Source organism: Nothoprocta perdicaria, unplaced genomic scaffold, assembly GCF_003342845.1.
Source record: "Nothoprocta perdicaria isolate Ctin4 unplaced genomic scaffold, notPer1 scaffold_6, whole genome shotgun sequence".
NCBI lineage: Eukaryota > Metazoa > Chordata > Aves > Tinamiformes > Tinamidae > Nothoprocta > Nothoprocta perdicaria.
In genome coordinates, this window is record NW_020455865.1 from 8,157,518 (window position 1) to 8,178,807 (window position 21,290).

The 21,290-nt window shown below is 50.8% G+C and overlaps 1 protein-coding gene and 1 long non-coding RNA gene across 2 annotated transcripts; one reads left to right on the forward strand and one right to left on the reverse strand.

Annotated features, from left to right (window-relative positions):
* Nucleotides 1-453: 453 nt before the first annotated feature.
* NRARP (NOTCH regulated ankyrin repeat protein) lies at nt 454-822 on the forward strand. The gene has a single exon (XM_026049481.1). The coding sequence runs from the start codon at nt 456-458 to the stop codon at nt 798-800; it is 345 nt and encodes a 114-aa protein (XP_025905266.1). The 5' UTR covers nt 454-455; the 3' UTR covers nt 801-822.
* Nucleotides 823-6,073: 5,251 nt separating this feature from the next.
* Nucleotides 6,074-21,185, reverse strand: LOC112955945. The gene is made up of 3 exons (XR_003250963.1): nt 21,075-21,185; nt 19,704-19,869; nt 6,074-6,193 (listed from the first exon to the last, which is right to left on the reverse strand). It is a non-coding gene; the product is annotated as an uncharacterized LOC112955945 (long non-coding RNA).
* Nucleotides 21,186-21,290: the final 105 nt, after the last annotated feature.

Consider the following 21,290-nt stretch of genomic DNA (forward strand, 5'->3'; position numbering starts at 1 on the left):
CCCGCCCCCCCCAGCGCCGAGCGCGGCGCGGGCCCCATTAGCGCGGGCGTGCGGGGGGCGTGGCCTCTACCGGGCAGCCCCGCCCCTTCTCGGCGCGAGCTTCCCTCCCACCCTTCTTCTGCGTCAGGGCGGCGCCCAATCAGCGCGGTCCCGCCGCGCCCCGCCCCCGCGCCGTGGCGGCGTCACGGCCGTGCTATTGTTATGCAAATAAAAGGCTGGGTAAAAGGCGCGGCGCGACGGCGGCTCCGCTCCAGAGAGGCGCGGGCGGCGGCGCGGGCGGCGGAGCGGGCGGAGGCGGCGGGAGCTCCGCGGGGCCAGGGCCGCGGCGCGCCGGGAGCCCCGTGCGCACGGATGCGCGGCCGCGCCGGGTAGCCGCAGCGGCGGGCGGGGCTCGGCGCCGCTGCTGCCCCGCGCCGTCGATGCGCGGGCGCGGCGCGGCGGGGCCGGCGGGCAGCATGAGCCAGAGCGAGGTGTCCACCTGCGCGGCGCCGCCGAGCCAGCGCGTCTTCCAGGAGGCCGTGCGGCGCGGCAACACCAAGGAGCTGCAGTCGCTGCTGCAGAACATGACGAACTGCGAGTTCAACGTGAACTCCTTCGGGCCCGAGGGGCAGACGGCGCTGCACCAGTCCGTCATCGACGGCAACCTCGAGCTCGTCAAGCTGCTCGTCAAGTTCGGCGCCGACATCCGCCTGGCCAACCGCGACGGCTGGAGCGCACTGCACATCGCCGCCTTCGGGGGCCACCAGGACATCGTCCTCTACCTGATCACCAAGGCCAAATACTCGGCCGGCGCCCGGTGATGCGGCGGGGGCCGCCCCGTCTGCCCCCGGCGGGGCCGCGGCGCCTCCCTGCGCTCTGCGGCGCCTCCTCGTTGTTTTCTTTTTTTTTAATTTTTTTTTAAAGATTGTGTATTTTTGTTATTTTTTTAATGTCAAAGCTGCTTGGACTCCATGGTTTTGTGGGTTTTTTTGTTTGTTTTGTTTTTTTTTGGCAAAGAAATTTGGGGCCCCCTCAAAAAAAAAAAAGCAAACCCCACCATTTACTGTTTTGTTGTTTTCCTTCCTCCGAGGGTTGTTTTTCCTACTGTAATTTTTTTTTTTTCCTCCATCTACCTCGGCTGCACTCACAGTATTCACGGTTTCAGTTTGACATCTGGTCGGATGCTTTAAAATGCTCCCCATCCCCCTTTTCTCCCTCCAACCCGGGGAACGTTTAACCCTTTTCTTCCTCCCCGTCCGCTGTCAACCCGTGTCCTGGCCTGTCCCTCCATTTTAAAGTATTCTGGCTCAGAAACAAATTCATTTCAACATTTATTCCCTTAGTGGTGCTTCCCCCGCCGTCGAGGCGGAGCGACCCCCGGGCCAGGTGGCTCCCCCGACGGGCGTCCTGGTCGCACTGAGAGAGCTTCTCCCCTTGCTGTCCTCTCCCAGTGCTCTCCTACTGTTCAYTTTTTTCCTTTTTTATTTTATTTTTGGAAACTCTGTTGGAATATGACACACTTTCCCACCCTGCCTGGTGGCTTTTTCTGTGTGCGTGTTTATTTTTTTTTTWTTTTTTTTTTTTTTTTTTGGGGGGGGGGGTGTATGAAGAAAGCCTGCATCCTCACCTGCTCCTTGAATCCGTTTAGCACACGTGAGATCACAGGAAAAAGGACATTGAATCCTATTTTTGTGTGTGTGTGTATGTAAAGGGGGATTAGCAAATCCTGAACTTTTTTATATATATATATATATAAAAAAAGTGAAATAAACTCTAGAGACAGAGGATTTGCTTTTGCACAGAAAAGGGCCGTGAGCGCTCTCTGCTGTCTGGAGAGATGCCTGAAAACTACTGAGAAATAGCTTGGGAACTTTTTTTTTTTCTTTTGGTGAAACTTGGATAACACTTCTCAATGCAGAATGATTCATTGGACTTGTATAGCTTCATCTGCCTTTTATATATATATATATATGTCTGAGTATATATATTTATAAAAGCAAAGGAAGAAGAAGAGAGAGCCACCCTACGTTGCATTTTGAAGTGACTGCACGTATAATCGCAAATGCTGCTTTGAATCGCTCTGGCACAGGAACATCCCGTCGGAAAATGCAGAAGAATTTCAGAAGTCTCCTTTCTCCCACCAGGCTTTCAGCCCTCTTCTCTTCGTCTGCACTAAAACCAACCGTATCAACACCGTCTCCCTGCTCTTTCCTTCCTTGCTTCCTTCATCCCAACCATTACAATTTAAAAAAGGAGAAGGAAAAAAAAAAAAAAGAGAGAGAAAAACTAGTTACCTGCTGTTTATTTTGGTTGTGTCTTAACTATTTATCATGTATGTATATATTTTATGGGTGACGTCTGTGAGCCTGATTTTGTTTGAAGCTGTTGGTGAGTGTTTCAAAATATGGTTTGGGAAATGGGCTTTTTTTCCCCTCCCTAGTCTTAAAACTAAAACTAAAAAAAAAAAAAACTTGACTCTGCCGTTGTTATTTTCCCATTGCACTGAATATTCTGCCTTGTCTGACGGTTTCACCTGCATTTTGTTTTGTTTGGTTTTGCTTCAACAATTTGCGATAATTAAAAAGCTCCAGTTTTAAAGAGGGGGGGRAAAAAAGGAGAAAAAGCAAAAAGAAAGGCTTGTTGAAAGTGTCTACTGTTATTGCTGTATTTCGCAAGGAACTGCTTTGTTGAAATCTTTATTTTCTGTGAGCATTGAAGGCAGTGTTAAGCGCTTCCCTTGGTGCTTCTGTGTAATAGTTATGGGGTGGGGAACAATATCTTTTCTAGAGAGGTTTTTATTATGGTTACCAGACAGTTGCACATATTTTTTTCCTTGGTTGAAATGGAGTTACCACAATGAAATGTCATAACATTTATGACATGATATTAAAAAAGGTGTATTTTAAAGCCAAGTTCTAGATGGATTCTTAAAAAAAAGAAAAAAAGAAACCTTGGTTATAAACCCAGTCTAAAGGGAGCTCTGTCCAGTGTTGTAAAGACAACATGATGTAACCCATATTTATATTTTTATAAAATACCTATTAAGACTGTGAATATCTCCTGTGTGAATTGCTGAGTGAATTGAAGAAAAGTATTGTTCCTTTCCAGCCTCCCGGAGCTTTAGACACACTGAGATTTTTAATTTTCTTTTTTTTTTTTTTTTGAAATTGTATGTTGGGGGAAGGGGGTTTGCTCTGAAATTGTGAGTTGATGTGTTTTTACATCCCTTTTTTTTTCGTATTTTACTGAAAAGCTGCTGCCCTTCCTAGTCCCTAGAGTTTCAATTTTCTATGCAACCCCCTGTGTCCCCCCCCCAAAATCTCTCTTTACCCTGTGAAGTCAAAGGGATGCAGATTGATTCGAATTGAAATGAGGGTCCCCCGCCCCCTCATTGGCTCTAGTGCTGCTGACCCTTCACGCCAAAACGGGGAGGACGGGCGAGAGGAGAGGCAGGGGAGGCTCTTGTGTGCGCGCCGCCCCACGGCTGTCGCCTTCTTTAATTATTATTATTATTTTTGTAAGAAGAATATATTGATAATGTCAGTGAAATAAGCAGACATTGAAGCTGATGCACAGATTGCTCCAGAAAGGAGTTTTTCTGTAGATTTTTTTCTTTAGATGCAAATACCTTTTTTAATTATGTTAATTAATGTTAAGAATTTTTAGGCTTATATTGAAGCTGTATGTGGGTCACTATATGATCATTTCTAACTGGATAAAGTCTGTACAGTACAGCATATGCCTGAGTGTATGATATAGCCGTGTAGCCCCAGAGTGCGAAATTTATAAATAAATTTTTCATTGATCTTTTTATAAAAAAAAAAAAAAAAAGAAAAAATTGCCTTTTCTGTCTGTTCTTTCCCCGCGCGGTCATCGGCGGTGGCGGAGCCGCCGCTTTCGGAGCGTGGCCTTGCCCCGCGGCCTGAGGCCTGCATGGCCGCTGGAGGCTCTGGGGCAGAAAGCCCGGGGAGAAGTGGGGCCACCAGCTGGAGCTGGGGGGCGGCTGCCGGGGTGCCTGGGTCCCTCTTTGGGCACGGTACGCGCTGGGCTGGCCGCTGTGGACTGTGACCTTCAGGTTCTGGGGTGGCCCTGGCCCTACTCTTGCTGGCTTGGGATGGCCCCATCCCAGCGTTCACTGCTGGTCCTTGGTGGGAAAGGGGACCCAGCACTAAATACATCCCCTGAAGGGTTGCTTGTGTGTGCAGGATGTGCTGCCCCCTCCTATCCCCTGGGGGAAAACATCCTGTAGGTCACGATCCTGCAGAATGCCCATTTCCTCCATCCCAACCCTTCACATGCCTCTCACTCGTTACAGACATTGGGATGGGCACTCTGGAGCACCTGGGCTTCCACTGAAGCCCTGTCTCAGCCTAAGCATGCAGAGTTTAAGGCAGTACTAAAAAAAGGTGGGAGTTGCCTGTGCAAAAGAGCTAGGTGCGAGAGCTGAGGCTAACCATGGGGCATCTCCCAACAGCAGGAATCCCAGGCCACGGAAATGCATAATCCGCCACATGCTGCCCGAGCCTCGTCGGCTCTCTGGGAACAATTTGAGTTTATTTTTCTCTGTTGTCCCTTAGCAAGGCTTTGAGGTAACCTCTCTGGGGCTGTGATAATGGGGTGATGTCCTTTGGAAATTGCTGTCAGATTGATGCAGTTAGTGGCTTCAGGTGGCAATGAAGTTCAGGACGAGGACTCTTCTGACTCTAGGACGAGGATATGGAGTGTGGGTTGGTGGCAGCAGAGATGTCTGCAATCCCCTCATGTGGCTAAGAGCAAGACAACAAATGTGGGCTGGACTCCGCATCTCTGGACGCGATTCCAGGTGAAATCAGGCTGGGGAAGTGAGAAGAGCAGAGACAGGCCAATGCCTCCATCAGCTGGGTTCCCTTCCCAAAACTGGGGCTTGCACAGGACAGACATGGARGAGATGCACATTATCAGGAATGGACATTTGTGATCAATCTTTTTCTTCATGTTGATAATTTGGGAGGGATTTTGAAATTCCCCARATCCCTGGGATTTTTTTCCATGCCCAGCTCAGTGTCTGTGGTGGATCCTTGCTGTCTGAGGCCTCCAAGAGCAGCATCCTGAGAAGATGAAAGAAGGAGCCCCAGTAGAGAAGCCTGGCGTGAGACAGCAYGGGCAGGATCTCCCTGATCCTGATGTGGCCTCACTGGCTACCTGGCCTTCCTCCCCTCTGCAATGACCTGAGCACCAGGCCCTGCTCCCACTCTCCATCTGATCAGGCTGGGATGGGTGCCAGGATGTAGCATGGGCATTAGCATCGCTTTGACACCCACAGATGCCAACACTGCAAATGACCCTTTCCAYACTGAGGTGACATGCGCAGGATCCCTGTCACCAAAAGGGAAATGAAGGCGAGGACCAGCTCAAAAGAGACCTGTAGGCCCAAGCCCTAAGCCACGTGCCGGTGAAGGCCTATAAAGATAAGGGCACCACCAGATCTCCCAATGCCACCTTCATGTCCCAGGACTGGGGGCAGCTGTGGGATTGCATCTATGGGTGCTGTCACCAGTTAACTCCATGGAACTTGCCTCCTGCAAGCCGCGTATCCTCTGTACCCTGCCTTCCTTACCCTGACCATAAACTCGTGATTTCTGGGCAGTGAGATGAATGGGTACCATTGCCACCCTCTCCCTCAGCTTGTCCTAGGGTGCTCATCCGTCTGCTCCGCATGGAGCAAGACCCGCAGGAGGGCTCACGTTGCCCAGGGCTCTGAGGAGCAGGCACGGCTCTGCACAGAGCCGGCCCCTCCGCAGCGCAGAGAAGGAGCTGGGGCTGTGCAGAGCCCCCCGGCAGAGCCTTTCTCCTGGGCACTGAATACAAATCGCGCCTGGCTGGCACCCGGCCCGGCGCTGGAGAGGCCGAGCTGCGGGCAGAGCGCTTCCACCCCTCGGGCTGAGCAGGGAGGCTGGCGCCGCAGCCGCTCTCTGCCCTCCGGCGCCGCGCGGCATCAGCCTCCCTGCTCAACCCAGCGCCGCTTTGCTCCGCAGCTCCCAACGCTAACGCGACACCGTCCAAGAAATCTAGGAACTCCAAAGTGCTGGGTGTAGGGTTTTTTTCCTTCTCTTCTATTTTTGTTCCAATAAAACAAAAATAATTGGGACATTTGATGTCGTAAGCACATTCTTCTGTCATTTTTTTTTGTGGCCCTGGCCGTGTGGTATTGTCCGCCGGCCACATTACGTTGAATCTGTTGTTCCAAGAAAAACCAAAGAAAGAATTTGAACTTTCAAGTGCTTCCTGCCATTGTCTCCTGCTTTTGTTTGTGCTACTGACTCCAAAACAGATGGATCGGTCTCCCCATGGTCCTCAGGGGTGATGGGAAGTCAACACAGCCCGGAGAAGTTTGACAGCTTTGTCTTCTCCTGTATCCCCCTTCATTTGTCAAGCGCAGACAGCAGAGCTGAATTGCCCAATGCATATGGAGGGGGGGCGTGTGGGGAGGTGGGATTTTATTTGAATTTCAGGGAGCTTAACACAGTAAGTAATGAATGAGAAAGAAAGACAGCGAGCRGGGAAGCGAGAGGGGAAGGGCTGCAATCAAAATTCAGTACATTTTAAATAGATGCTTTGTTGGGCATTTGTATGACTATGATAATGCCCGAGCCTGGCAATCCCAATAGGAGTTACCTTTTTCAAAGATCACAATTGCCTACTGTTCTGTGGCGGGGAGGAGATGGGGGCTCAGTCTAGCTGTTTCAGGGTGCCCTTGTTTCCAGTCTTAGTATCCTGCCACTTCTTGATGCCTTCTGGACTAGATTCCCCACTGTCAGGGTGAAAACCCCACTGCATGAGAGTAACGGGGCTGATGGGGCGCTGCTGTTAGAAGGGTACGCGACAGCACAATGACAGCGGGTTGCTGCAACATCTGCTGGCTGTGCTTCATGGGACATCCTTAGTTTCAAACCACTTTCCGGTACTGATCCGAAGTTGCAGGGATGATACAAGAGCTCATCCAAGAATGCCAAGCCTGGCTGCAAAAGTCCAGACCCTCAGTCATCCCTCCGAGGCCTGGGCTGATCCCTAGTCCACACTATTTCCCGAGTAGACAGCCTTCCTCTCCCTGCTTCACTTCACCCACCTATTCCTACTGTATTATCAAACCTTGCACCTTGCCAGGAGGAAGATGCATGGTGGGATTCAGGTCCAAATTCTATGCCCTATCAGTGGGAGCAGAGTCTGGGACAGTGTCTCTCATGTTAGCAGAGGAACTGCAAGCAGCTCCTCTAGCGGCAGCATGAACTTCCAGAGGATGATACTGCCTCATTGTGCCAGGCAGGAGAAGTATCTTTTTCCCTTCCCAATAATGTTTCATCTGTTGTGTCCTAATGCCACCATGAGCACTCATCACAGTTACCTTCCAAGGACCCCACAGCCTGGCAGGGATGYGCATAGGAATTGGTCTGTCTCACACAGACACGGCAAACTGAGATGTGACTCCAATGTAGTTTTCGCCTTTTTCATGTTCCCAGTTTATCTTTCTACTAAACTTGGCCTTCATAAAATGTCCAACCAGGGCAACATCATAAGTTTTTTTTTGTTTGGGGAAGGCACAAGTAGGGTTTGCGCAACCTGGAGAGGTGCAAGGTTTGTTGGGTGGAGGGATGGGTAGGGGAAAGGATAAAGGGAAAGCTGGGTGACTTGAAGGACATCATGATGCAGGGTGACTAGGACCACATCTTGCACTGGAAACTCTTCATTCAGCCTGAATCCTCTACGCATATGCATTGTACCTCTGTGTAGCTGGCAGCAGTCTCTGTGGGCAGTCCAACKCAAGAAGCACCTCCTGACCATAGCAAGGCAACAGATCCTGGCCTGGACCTGCTGTGCTGCAGCTCCTTTGGAAGACACCCCACTCCAAAACGGGCCTCCTCATACCCCAGCACATGCRGACAGCACTTGCACACACTCACTGGCACATCCTTGTCTCTGAATTATATGGGCATGAAACTGCTTCATATTTATCCCAGTCAGGACCAAGACATCGTCAATGTGCCTGGCTCTGCCAATCCATCCATCTGTGCCCATTTTCTGGTAGGTGCAAACCCTGTTGGAGCCCATCTGAGYGCTGCCACTGCCAGATTGCAGCAAGACGTTCCAGCATAACTCAAAGCAAGGGTAGGGTTAGCCCAGCTGTGTGTGGGCTCCTGGACCCCTGTTTGAAAGGGACATTGGCCAGGAAACCACTGCCAAGCCTGTCAAGTTTCTRCAATGCTTTGGTGGGGCACTCAGCCATGCCAGACTGAGCCTTCACACAGGGCCTAACTGAGCAGAACCTGGCATCATAGGGCAAATGCAGTTTGTGAATTGATGTGCCCTGAAATCCAGCTTTGACTCACGAGCAGACTCCATGCAATAAATTAATTCTGCGTCTAAGGAGAGCTTCTACTTGTAAATGGCACCTCCAAGGTCGTCTTTCATCCTAGGCATAGCATTGAAACATCCTTTTTTAATTTTGAGGTTGTTCTGTTTTATTTTGTTTTGTTTTGTAGATGAAAGAACACTTCTCACCAGTTTCCAGTCAAAAGCAATGCTATTATATATGGCATCGATGGTCACTGAATGTGCTAGACTTTCTCCCTGAATTTCTGCAGCAGACCAAACTTCTGCCCATGTGGGATATATTATTTTGGGAGCAGCCTGGACTGCAGTGAGCATGACATGGTGGAGTGCAGGATTCTGCAAAGAGTGAGCAGGGCAAAAACTAGGATCACAACCCTGGACTTCCGGAGAGCAGACTTGGGCCTCTTTATGGATCTTCTTGAAAGAATTCCATGGGATGTGTCCCTAGAAGGAAGAAGAGTCCAAGAGAGCTGGTTAATATCCAAGGTTCACCTCTTTYGAGCTCAAGAATGATCCATCCATACGAGGAGGAAGTCAAATGGAACAGAAGACCTGGTGACAAAGCATGCAGAAAAGGCAAAGATATTTAATGCCTTCTTTGCCTCAGTCTTTCCTGTCAAGACCAGCCCTCAGGAGTCCCAGGCCCTTGAGACCAGGTAGAAAATCTGGAGAAAGGAAGACTTTCCCTTGATGGAGAAGGATCCAGTTAGAGATCACTTAGGAAAACTTGACTTCCACAAGTCCATGCACCTTCAAGTGTGAAGGAAACTATAGATGTGGCTGCTAGGCCATCACTCCCAAATACCTTTGAAAGGACATGGAGAAAAAAGTTGCCTGAGAATTGTGTCCTCTAGTTGGAGGCCTGTAGCCAGCAGTGTCCCCTGGGGATCAATACTGAGTCCAGTACTATYCGGCTTATTCATTAATGACCTGCATGAAGGCACAGAGTGTCCTATCAACCGATCTGCTGATGACCCTCAAATCGGAATTGTTGATACATCACAGCTGTGTTGCCATTCAGAGGGACCTCAAGAGGCTAGAGTGCAAGGTGGAGAGCAACCTCATGAAGTTCAACAACAGAGTCCTGCACCTAGGGAGGAATAACACCATACAGGCACCAGGACAGGCTGGGAGAGCAGGTCTGCAGAGAAGGACTTGTAAGTTCATGTGCACAACAAAGYGACCACGAGCYAGCAATGTGGCCTTGTGGCAAAGAAGGCCAACAGCATTGTGAGCTGCGCTAGGAAGAACATTGCCAGCAGGTGGAGGGAGGAGATCCTGGTGAGGCGACATCTGGAGTAGTGTGTCCAAGTCTGTGCTCTCCAATACAAGAAAGAAATGGAGCTACTGAAGCAAGTCCAGTGGGAGATTACTAAGATGATGAAGAGACTAGAGAACTTCTCAGATGATGAAAGGCTGAGGGATCTGAGAATGTTCAATCTGGAGAAGAGGAGACAGAGGGGAGATCTTATCAATGTGTATAATATTTAAAGGCACCATGTAAAGAGGATGGGACCAGACTTTTCAGTGATGCCAAGTGATAAGACAAAAGGCAAAGGGAACAAACTGAAACACAGGAAATTCTGTCTGAACATAAGGAGAATCTTTTTTTARTGGGAGCGTCATAGAGCACTGGAACAAGTTGCTCATAGAGGGTCATGGAGTCTCTTTACTTGGAGATAATCAAAGGCTGTCTGGACAAGATCCTGGGCAATGTGTTCTAAGTGACCCAGCTTGAGTGGRGGGATTGAGTTGGGTGAAATCCAGAGCTCCCTACCAACCTCATCCCTTCTAGGATTCTGTGATCTCAGCACAACTGGGGCTCTGCATGCTGGGGACAAGGGCCTGTGTTGCAGGAGCACTATGGTGGCTTGCCAAACACTTGATTTAATGAAAGTATCATCTTTTTAATGGCTAACTCGGTCATCCTGAAGTCCCAGTTCCATGGAGAAGGAGCAGCTTCATGGGGAAGGAGCAGCAAGGACACAGGGTGAGGGCTTCCCCAATGCCTGCAGAGCGCAAGGAGCAGGGCTGTGGGTGCCGGATGGAGCAGCTCCCTTCATGTCCCTGTGAGCTGGGGAGCAGGGGAGCGCCAGCCTCGTTTCCCAGCAGGAGGAGCAGGTCATCGTCCCCGCTGGGGCGGCTGTGCCCCGCGGCGCCGCTCCAGCCCTCGCGTTTTGCCCTGCTTGCATTCAAAGCTACGGTGACAACTCTGAGTCTCCCCCTGCCTCTTTTTCCACTCACAGCTCCCCCCCATTCAAAGCCTCTGTCCTTTTAAGTTATTTTTTTTCTCCTCCTATTCATTTTCAGGACGCCTCTGTCCCTTTCCCTTGACTAGCCCCTCTCACGGAGCAGCTGCTATGCTAATAAGCATGAGGCAGAAAAGGGAGAGAGCCTTTGCAGTGGCTGGGGAGGAGAGAAAGACCCCGAGCCCTCCAAATGCTAAATAAATCCCGGGCTGGAGCAGCATCCCCAAACAAAGAGGCCCAGCCTCCCCCCTCTCTTCTCCCTCTTTCCAATTCCACCACCTTTTCACATTCAAATCCATTAAACAGTGAGCAAAAAGACCCTGAGTATTCATAGCATTGCATTAAAGAGAAAGCCCTGTGGTCCCTCTCCACCCCGGGACCTGGTGGAGGGAAGGACTCCCCAGCCCACCGCACTGCCTGGGCATTGCGTCTGTGGCGGGACTGGTAAATGCTGCCCTTCCCAGCCCCTGGACGAAGCGGAAGAGGAACAAAAGGCCCTTGGCTACCACACAGGGAGATTATTTTCTTTTCACTTGTGTCACCAATTTCATTTTTCTTTTCCCGCCTGGGAGCTTTTTTGCTCCACCGCTGCAGTAGTGCTTGCGATGCTGGGTTTCTGCCTGGGTTTCTGCAAGAAGCTGACGCATGTTATAGTCCCACGAGTGGAAAGGATTTGAGCCAGGAGAATTAGAAGGGATGAGAGGGAGTGGGCACCAGCTGTGAAACAAGCTGGGGACTCAGGCACAGTGCGTGGCACTGAGAGCACCACTGACAGAGCCAGTGAAGTGTCACAGAGGTATGGGGATGCCCATGAAACCTAGACTGGAGGGAGAGGTGACACCTCCTGCCACCCCAAGGGTGGAGCAAGGAGTCTTAGAAGAAGAGTGAAAAGGCAGAGGCCCAGCAGCTGGGTTCTTCCAGAGCTGGCACAAGCAGCCACAGCCCCTGGCACAGTCCAGGTCCCAGCTAATGACCCACCAGTTGCCTCATGGAGGATTGGCCACTTAAGCCTGAACATATGCCGTATTTGCAAGCCCCATTTTATGTTTGTCATTCACTCCAGCCAAGGAAGTCCCAATAAAGCCTCATGCATGCGGGATGCCAAATGTTATCAAGGTCCTTTAGGACCTCCAGTGAGCACTGCTTGCTGCATCAGTGGGATCAACATGGTACCACAAGGTCTGCAGCAAGGACACAGTCCAAGTGCTGCCTGTCGCCTTCCCATTTTGATAAGGATGTGTCCTCACCCCCTGCGTGGCATAACCCTGACATGTGCAAGAGGCATGTGGCTGTGTGTGCTGCTCTTGCTGAAGTGTACAAGATACAAGAAGCTAAGGAGACCTTTGGGACTGTGCAAGCTCCAGCCTGCTGGATGGAGGAAGCAGGAAAAGCTTGGCCATGGAAAGGGTTGCCCATGGACACTCTTGATAAAGCCTTGCATGGGGTTCCTGCTGTTTCTTATGCAGGCAGAGCTTTTTTCTAGCCCATGCATAGGTCACAACAAAGACCAGATGAGGCAGTTCCCCATAACGCCCTGACCAAGGGGCCTCAGTGTACTGGGTTGGCTGGTCCTTCCTTGCTCTTACACATGAATTAATGGAGACAGAGGTGTAACTGAGCTCTGTGTTCTGGTGGTATCCAGGTTGGTGGCACATCAGTTTGTGGGTTACCTGAAGAGATGTGCCTTTTTTTTCCTGGCAGAAAAAAAAAAGAGAGAGAGAGAGAGAAATAAAAATAAAAGAAAGACAAGTGTGGACTTATTTTTCTTTTGCTTTCCAGACTTTTGGGAAGAATTCTGTGCCCTTCTCTAGAACCAGAGCAGTTTCTGAGTCACAGGACTGCCAGGAACRTCTGCTAGTACCAAATATTGTTAGATTTGTTAAAATCATGATGACATATGAAGATATAAGCTGATGACCTCCAGCATGTCAGGGTGCCAAAGGGCAGAAGGATCTCAGAAGGCTGTCTTTAGCTTTTTAGGTTTAGGATCCTTCCAGTCTCAAAGTCATCAGGTGCTGGTTGAGTGATGCCATTTGGACCATGAGAAATGTGATGATCACGTGCAGTGTTGTGAATGCAGCACATCCTGGGATACAGACTTGTCCTGTTTGTCAGTGGAGTGGGATTAAACCCTTTCAGTGAGGTGTCAATGTGGAGATGATGCCTAGGCTCCTTTGCAGGTTGTAGAGACAGAGGAGGGATTGAGGTACTTACACATAAGCTCCTAGTGCTGTCCAAGCTGTTCTAATGTGCCCTGTCTGGCCTCASGGTCTGTCAGTCAGCATCCCATCTTCTAACCTTGGGTGGAAATTTTGGGTGCCCCTAGGTATCACAGRTGGCAGAAGGTGGCTATATTTCGACATCTGAATCCTGTCCCATTTCAGTATAGTTAATAACGCAGGGGGTGATAGAGGCTGCCCTGAAAGGCCACCTCCACATGTTCAGCCACGTCCCACCCTCGGCTCCTGAGGAACTGTTCTTGAGATCACCAGGTCTCCATCCTGCTCCCTAGAGATGTCACACAGCTTAGGGGTATGTGAAGAAACTGAGATGATTCTAGAGGCTATGGCAGAGGCCCATGAGAAATCTGGAACAGGAAGTGGGAACAGGTGGGAGATCTCCCAAAACTAGCCACTTTGCAGGACGTGGGGCATGGGAACTCAGACCAGCCTCTGCAGACACCTGCAGTGCAGGACCCAAAGTTTTGTGCATGCAGTTCCTGCAAGCTGTGTCCCTACCCGGGAACCGGAGCCCTCCACAGTGTTCCTAGTAATGTGYAATTCTTGATGTGCCTTTGTTTCGTTCGGGGAATGAAACTGCTCTGATCTGCTGATCCACCTAGCCACTTTGTCCCATCATTTTACTCTTCAGCTTGAATTAGCCTCATAGCTACTGCTCTCGTTCTCAGTCCGTCTATTCTGCTGCCATGTCCCTCACCTCCACTCTAGCAAATGGGGCAGACATTGGGCCATCACACATTGCGYGTGCCCATGTTGACTCTGCACATGTGGCTCTGGGCACCCACAAGGGAAGGCTGAAGCAGAATAGAGTTCAGGGCAGTCTACAAACCTTGCCAAAGGCCCTGACATATTATGGCCAAATCTGTCCTAAAATGTTAGGCATGATAGCTCTGCCACTTCTGCACCAGAGCTGTCACTGCTCCTCACTGCAGACCACCATTTTCTGAGTTTGGGAACCTTTTGTGTTCTTCAGAGACTTGCTGGGCTCAGCCACGGGCTTGTTTCCCCCAGGAGAACAAAGCTGTAGGACAGAAGTCAGCAAGGACTCAACAGAGAGGTTTCCAAGAACAACCTTTTCCTGTTCTTTGAAGAAACACACACAAACACGCTCCAACTAGAGAGCGTCACCCTCAAATTCCCTGTTCACAGAGAAGGAGGGGTGTTCCTATTCCTGCCATAGGGAACTCCTGTGTATAATCATGACGGGCCAATCCAGCACATTAGCATTGCAGAGGGGCTTTACTGCCCTAGTTTCATCCTTGGCGAAAGAGCCTTGCTGTGGCAATAAAGGTGCTCTTAGGCAGAGAGCCCAGCACCGCCCTGCACCAGGCCTAGCACTTCCCATGACTGGAGGTGACTGACTCCTACTTGCACAGGRCTGCTGCTCTGGTTCCTTGCCTGATATGTAACATTTGGTTGCTCTAGTGTGGAGTGTGCAAGAGGTTTGGAAAAGCTTTAGCTGTTGCCAACAACACGGTCCTGCTCCTGGGTGACTCACGTTGTAACTCTGTGAGTTTGATCAATGATAGATGGTCAACGCCCCTTCATGCACTCTCAGTGTGGCCCCAAGTCTGTGCTTCACAATCTTGCTCTGCTCCAACCTCTCCTCAGGGCCTCATTCAGCAACAACATCCACACTACCTTGTGCACCATGGAGCACCCAAAGACCCGAGAGTGACAAGTTCTCCATCACTCATGTACTGGTGGCCCAGAGTACGTGGGATCTGCAGGAGGAGTGAGCCCACCTGCACCCCAGATCGCACAGCTAAAGGGGATGCTGAGAAGGGCAGTACACAACTTCTTCATTTTGGGGCTCTTCCAAGGCTGGTGAACACTGGGGCACCAGCATTCCTGATCTTGAGCCTGTCTGCAAGTCTAACCTGCCACCTTCCTTTGAGCACTGAAACAATRATGCTTGCTGTAAACTTATGCCTTGCCCTTCGTCTTTATGAAAATCAGGCCAATAGGTCTGCTAGGTTGAGGGCCAGATCTGTCACCTCCTGGGAATGCCAATCTCCCTGCAGCACTTTCGGAGAGTTGCAGAGCAGACACAGGCTTCCAGCTACCTCCTCACTCTTGCATGGGAAGTGCAGTGGCCAGGGCTGGGCTGGCCCATGCAAGGGAATGTCGGTTCACAAGTGCTCAGTGCTTCTTTCCCCCACCCCAATGTACAGCAGCACAGTGGGATCTCCACACCCTCCTTCCTGGCCAGACCTACCTGTGAGGGCAGGTGCAGTGGGACACAGTGCCAGACCTCTGGGCAYTGGCTCTGGGGAGAAACGGCCCTGCTTAGCAATGCAGGAATGCAGGTCGTGCTGAATGCGGCGGAGGCGGGTCTGATCTGGTGCCCCACTAAGCCTCCATTCTTTCCCAGCCGGTGCATCTTGTATTCAGGCTGCCTGCTCCTAAGCAGAGTGTCTTTAATCCTTCCCTTGTCTCCTCCATTCCCTTTCAGCCCTTTGGCCAATGGGAAGGGGATGAGCAGTTCTCTCCAGGAAGGAAATTAAAAGCAGGGAGGAGGGTAGAGAGGAGGAGAGTGCTGGGAGGGGGACTTGGAAGGGGAGACAATCCTGGAGTGGAGATGCCAGTCATCAGGGTCTCAATAGCCCCATTCACCCTGCCCAGCCACACAGAAAATCAGGGTCACCAGGATCCATGCCCTGCCTGGAGACAACTGTTGCTTTATTCTTTTTAATTGCTGGAAAACGCAGAAAAGTTCACTTGTGTGTGTGGCTGGCTTTGGTGGGGGCTGTGCAAGGGGGGCGCAGGCGGAGGGGAGGGGACGGACGGGGTGAGGCCGACACGCAGTGAGAAGGGACACAAAAAGCAGCCGCACGTGAGGGTGGAGGCTGCGACCCGGCCCAGTGGAGGAGCCATCTGTATGGCTGGGGCTACTGTGGCAGGACAGGGAGGGCTGCAGGGAGCCCAAATCCACCTCTCCTGAGCAGCTCCACATCCTCTCCCAGGACCAGTGATGCAGGGTGTGCACACTCACATAAGAAGTTGGTGATCTGCCTCCAAGTCCTCCCTGTGGCCGTGGTCAGAATGACTGATCTCCAAAGCACTGGGCTGGGAGCAGAGACTGGAGGCTACAGAGGACCTAGTGAGCAGGGAGGTGGAGGAGAGGCCGGTCTGTGTAGTGTGGCCATGAAAATGTGGAGCACAAGCAGCCTCAGCTGCCCGTGTGTAGAGAGGCCGCAGGAGGCACAGCACCCCGAGCCGCAGCCCACGCTCGGTGCTGCCTGCAGCCTCCGCTCCCCTTCAGGTACCTGTTGTTTTAAGACCATAACAGTAAATGTTTTAAAACCATAATTTGACCAGACCTGATCAAATGCAAACTGAGATGCAGACATCCCGGGCAGACTGAAACGGGAACGTTGTCACATGTGGGAGACAAACAGGGCACTGGCATTCAGAGCATGCGGAGAAGGACAGGAGGCAAAACCGAGCACTGACCCTTGACATTGCCAGGAGTGAGGGCACAACTTGCAAATGCTTTCACATGTCCAGGCAGAGTGAACACTTCTCCAGGGCAAGATGCAGAGATACAACTTATGGCTGCAGAAAATGAAGCTTGGACAGTGGAGTTTGGAACCCACAAGTAAAGGGATTGTTCTGGGTTCTATCTTGACTGCTTGGGACCTGAAAAAGTATTGAGAGAAACTGCTACTAAAAATTATAGTATCACAAGATTTAGCAGTGATATAGAGAGGGCCAGGCATCCYGGCACATCCCGGGTGTAACGATTTCTGGAAAGGGAACAAATTAAGAATGGGGCAACCTATCAACCTCCTTGCCACAGTTCTTAAACATAGCCTGAAGACTGTTAAATAGTTCATTAGAAGCTGTGATAAAATGTTTGTCACAATTCAATAAGCAAATAAAGTGATTTGGATGCTCTTCTCGTGTCTCAGAATTAAAGGGAAGTATTCCAGAAAAGATCCATGTTTCAGAAAGGGAAAKCCTTCCTAGATGAGACAGGAAAGCTCAGAAAACATATCAGATCAACTATAATCAGCATATTAAAAACTAAAAATGAATGTTCAGCAAACCCTGCAAAGGATCCTATGGCTGGTTAAAGCACTTTAAGCCATCAAAAGCAGAAAGATTAGGGGATGTGTGGGACGTCCAGGATGTAAAAGAGCCTTCAGAGATGATAAGGCTGCGGAGAGAAGCTCAGTGTTTTTCCTGTTGGAGTTTATTGCCGTAGATGGAGGAGAGATTCCCAAGGYTGGCACAGTTGTCATTGCAGGTTGTTCAGAGCAGCCGGATCGATCTGACATAAAGACAGAGGAAGCCCTCAGCACATCCCAGGCCAATGTAGTGATCATTCACATCCTGCAGAACTGAAGAGCAAAGCTGCAGAGTTGCTGGCTACAGAGGGGTACCTCCCATTACACTGGGGAGCAGGCTGGCGGGCAGCAAARCTTCCAGCTATGGGGAAGGAATGACTGGAGTTAAAGCTGCTATAGGAGGAGASTCTCACTGCTATATCCAGGAGAGGCAGCAGGTCCTACAAGAGTAGGGCTGATGAGACTCTCACTTATCCTGCGGAGAAGCTGTCAGGGATCCTGCAAAGGGAGATCTTGTCTCAAAGAGAGATGGCCCAGAGGACACAATGAACTTGGTTATTAAAGAAACTAAGTTATAGTGAGAACAGAAGAGGGCTCTTTTGTGAACTGAAAACTGGTTGAAGGACTAGAAGTAGTATGTCATACTTCAGGATGGAGGACCATCTTCAGTGGGGTCCTCCAGGAACATGTGCTGGGACTGGTTTTACATTTGACATTTTTGTGCACCCTCCAAAGATGGGGTTGAACAGGGAACTCTTCAAGTTCACAAACGATGAGCTCTTTTGAGTAGCCAGAATCTCAGAAGGACCTCACAAAGCTGAGGGGCAAATGGATAGCAGCAGGTGAACTTCAGCATAGAGGGATGAAAGTGAGGCTTCCAGGCAGAAGGGGTTTGAGAGAGGCATTAGCACAGTGCTCAGGACAAGTGTGAAATCCATGGGGAGAGCTTGGAGACATCACTGAACTGATACTTTCAGAGAACAGAGAGAAGGCCAAAGGCAGATATGACTGAAGGTTGCAAAATCTCGAAGACAGTGAACAAGCTGAAGGTGAAAYTGTAATACTCTGGTAGTCCAAGGTATAAGAAGCACTAGAAGCAGACGGGTTTAAAACAAATAGAAAATAAAACTTCTTTGAACTTCCAGAGCTTCTGCCATAGAGGGTGGAGGAGCCAGAGAGCATCAGCAGGTTCCAGAAGAGACTGGACAAAGTCATGGACAACAAATTCATAAATGGACACTGAAAGACCTAGGCAAGGATGTCTCCTCTAACCTGGGTTGCTGGGGAGTAGAAGAGGACTCAGYCCTCAGATCTTTGGCCATCACTCACATGTACAGATTGGGAAATCCTCTGTGGCAAAAATCACATAAAATAACACAGAAACCACTGCAGCCAAAGAAGGATGCTCATTTGGGCTTCCTCTCTAGAGAGCCTGGCAAAGGCTCCAGGACACCGTAGGATTTGCCATGTGGGACCAGRTGGGAATCTGACACAGTGAAGGATGAAGGGTATGGTCATGATCCAAGACATATTTTCCAAGCCTAAACATAACAGGTGAGTAGATATTTCCAGAGGATAGGTTGTAGGGCTGGTAGGATAGAAATGTGTAGACGTAACGTCGTGCTCACAACTGGGTCACCTGAGCTTTGCAGTTCCCCAGATTCTGATGCAGGTTCTGGTGCTGCTGGTTGCCAGCACCTCTCAGAGCTGGGGGGAAGTTGGGAGATTGGTCTGTGGAAGTTCTATGAATTTTTTTCCTTGCATTTTGTTTCTGTCCGGATAGATTTGAAACTAAAATGTTTTCTAAAATTTCTGCAAACTAGAAAGTCCTTTGCACACCACAGCTCTTCAAGATCACTGCTGCCTCTATTTGCTTGCCAGTCAGTCTACAAAATCAGCAGATCATTGTTCTCTAAGGAGCAGGAGTCAGCTCCTCTGTGCCATGAACATGCCACTTACTAGCCTGAGGCTTCTCCAGGAGGCCGTGCGGGACACAGCTGCAGTGGATGCCATGAGCCAAGGGACCTGTGTACATCTGGGTCCCAGCAGTCACCTGCCCTGGAGGGCCATGCCACACACAATCCATCAGTGCATCCCTGTGCTCTGGTGAGCCCAAGAGACCATGGTCACGGGCAGGACACTACATTCATGTGTACAAAAGAGAACAGAAATGGCTTGGATGTGTCACAGGCCCACAGCTTCCTAAACTTTCCTCTGGRAATGAACTTTCTTCCTTTCCTCCTCCTTTTCTTCCTTTCCTCCCACCAGTGGCAGGAGAGGAGCCAAGCAGCAGCCACAGGAAGGATGCCYAAATGCCAGAGCACTCGATCCCTAGCAAGGGGAAGAACAGGTCTCCATCCCCCAGGTGAACAGAACATGGTGATATCTGCAAGCAAATTCTTTGCAAAGCACTGGGATGTGCTGCCTGTTACTGCCAGTACCCTAGAACCCCTAAGCGTGCCAGGACCCTGCCATGCTGGGGTGGTGGTGGCCCCAACCACGGTGGTGGATAAAGAGACACCCCGGTGTAAGTGCAAGTGGTGGTSAAAGTGGGGAGGTTATTCTGCCCCATTTGCCTGCTCTTACTCCATGTGCCTGTGTTGGAGGGTTTTCTGCTCGAGTGGAGCGGAAAGAGCCACCCAGGTCATTCCTTACCTCGGGCTGCCATCTAGCGTCAAAGGGAAGGGAACAAGGACAGGGACAGGAAGGCTGCCTGGCACTCCGGCAAGCTCAGGGACTAGGCAAGACAGGGATAACTCTCTTGCAACCTGCCCACACGCAGACACAGCTCTTACCCACTCTGTCCAGGCCTCTGCAAAATCTCTGTGCTCTCATCTCTTCCGGAGTTGGGTCTAGGTGGTTTGTGAGCAGGGACTGACTTGGTGGTGAGCAGGTGTGAGCAGGGACTGACCTGCCTCCAAAAGCAGAGAGTGTCAAAAATCAGTGTTCAGACCCCATTTCCTTGAAAACAGGAGAGAGCTGATGAGCTGTATGGCCAGCTAAAGCACCATTAGGGACATTAGGGACACTGCTAAGGGCCAAAGTGAGGGTAGCTGCTCAAATTAACCCTCTGCATCCTGGAAACCAAGGAACTGGCCCATCTGCCAGTTCATCAGGCCTGCCCCAGGCTTCCCACAGCTCCCAGCTCTTCGGGTAGYGACTCATTTCTGGGGCGGTACCCCAACCCTGTCACCCTCAAGCCAGTAGCTACATGCCCATGGAGGTAGCTGGTAGGAACCCCCAGCTAGGCCATGGCGGACAGCATCACAAGACACATGGGGGCTGCTGGGTCTGCCCAGCACCCAGAGGAGTACCCAGCAAAACCGGGATTGCTTCTGGACTTAGACAGGCTTCCTTGAACAGAACGAAGCTCCGGGCAGTTTATGCAGGCTGCATTAAAGCCAGTTCATGCTCTTGCTCTCTGCTGTGACTCAGTGCTCAAAGGCTTCCATGTTCCTGGAGGTCACCCCAGATGTGCCACGATGCTGCCTAGGGATAACAACAGCAGCTGGGGCTGTGCACCCTACCAGGACCTGGTTTGGGATGCCTGGTCCCATGGACCTGGTCCCATGCTTGGGACAGGCCACCAAGGCCATGAACTAGCCAGGTCCCTGCACAAGGTGCCCATAGGTGGTCCCCAGCAGAAGGCAGAAGGGGTAAAAGTCCAGCAGGCTCCTGCAAGCAGGCCTCTGGTTCTACCTTTCTCTGTAAATATTGAGTTATGGGCTGTCTTGAAGAGGGGCTTTTGGTCTTTGCTCTGTTTGCTATTTCTCTCTGTCTGTTTGGTTTCAGTTAATCATCCTGGAAAGGCAAACACTGGTGGGGAGAGAGGGCCTGCCCTTCTGTGGCTGCTCTGACAGGCCCCAAGGGACGCTTGGTGGCAGAATGGGTGGCACTCGGCCTTCTCCTGAGCATTGGCTACCAATAGGAGGATACTTGAGGCTCTGAATTAAGGATTTCAAGAAGGGCATCTCCTCTCCTAGGAGGCAAACAAGCCACTCAGGCTTTTGATCTCTCCAGAGACTGGTCAGCATTAGGCAGAATCTGGATGAGCACAGGGGGACTCTAAGGTCCTTCTCCTCTCTGCAGGGTCAAGCTAGTCCCCACACAAGGGATGTCCATCTACATGGGTGAGCTCCAGGGCTTGGGAGCTCCCTGTGGCTTACCTGGTTTGCTTTGTTTYAGAGGTCCCACGTCTTCATTTAAAGCAGACCTGGCCAGACCCAGTCTTGCCTGCCCTCCTTTCCGCCACTCTGGGGCAGGCTCAGCACAGTCATGCTTTGCAAAGCTTGGGCTCCACTGAGGGCCAGGCTGCCGTGTGCCCTGGTCAGGCTGTGCAGGGCCACGAGCCGCCCCTCACCTCCCTGATAGGTCCCCGTGCT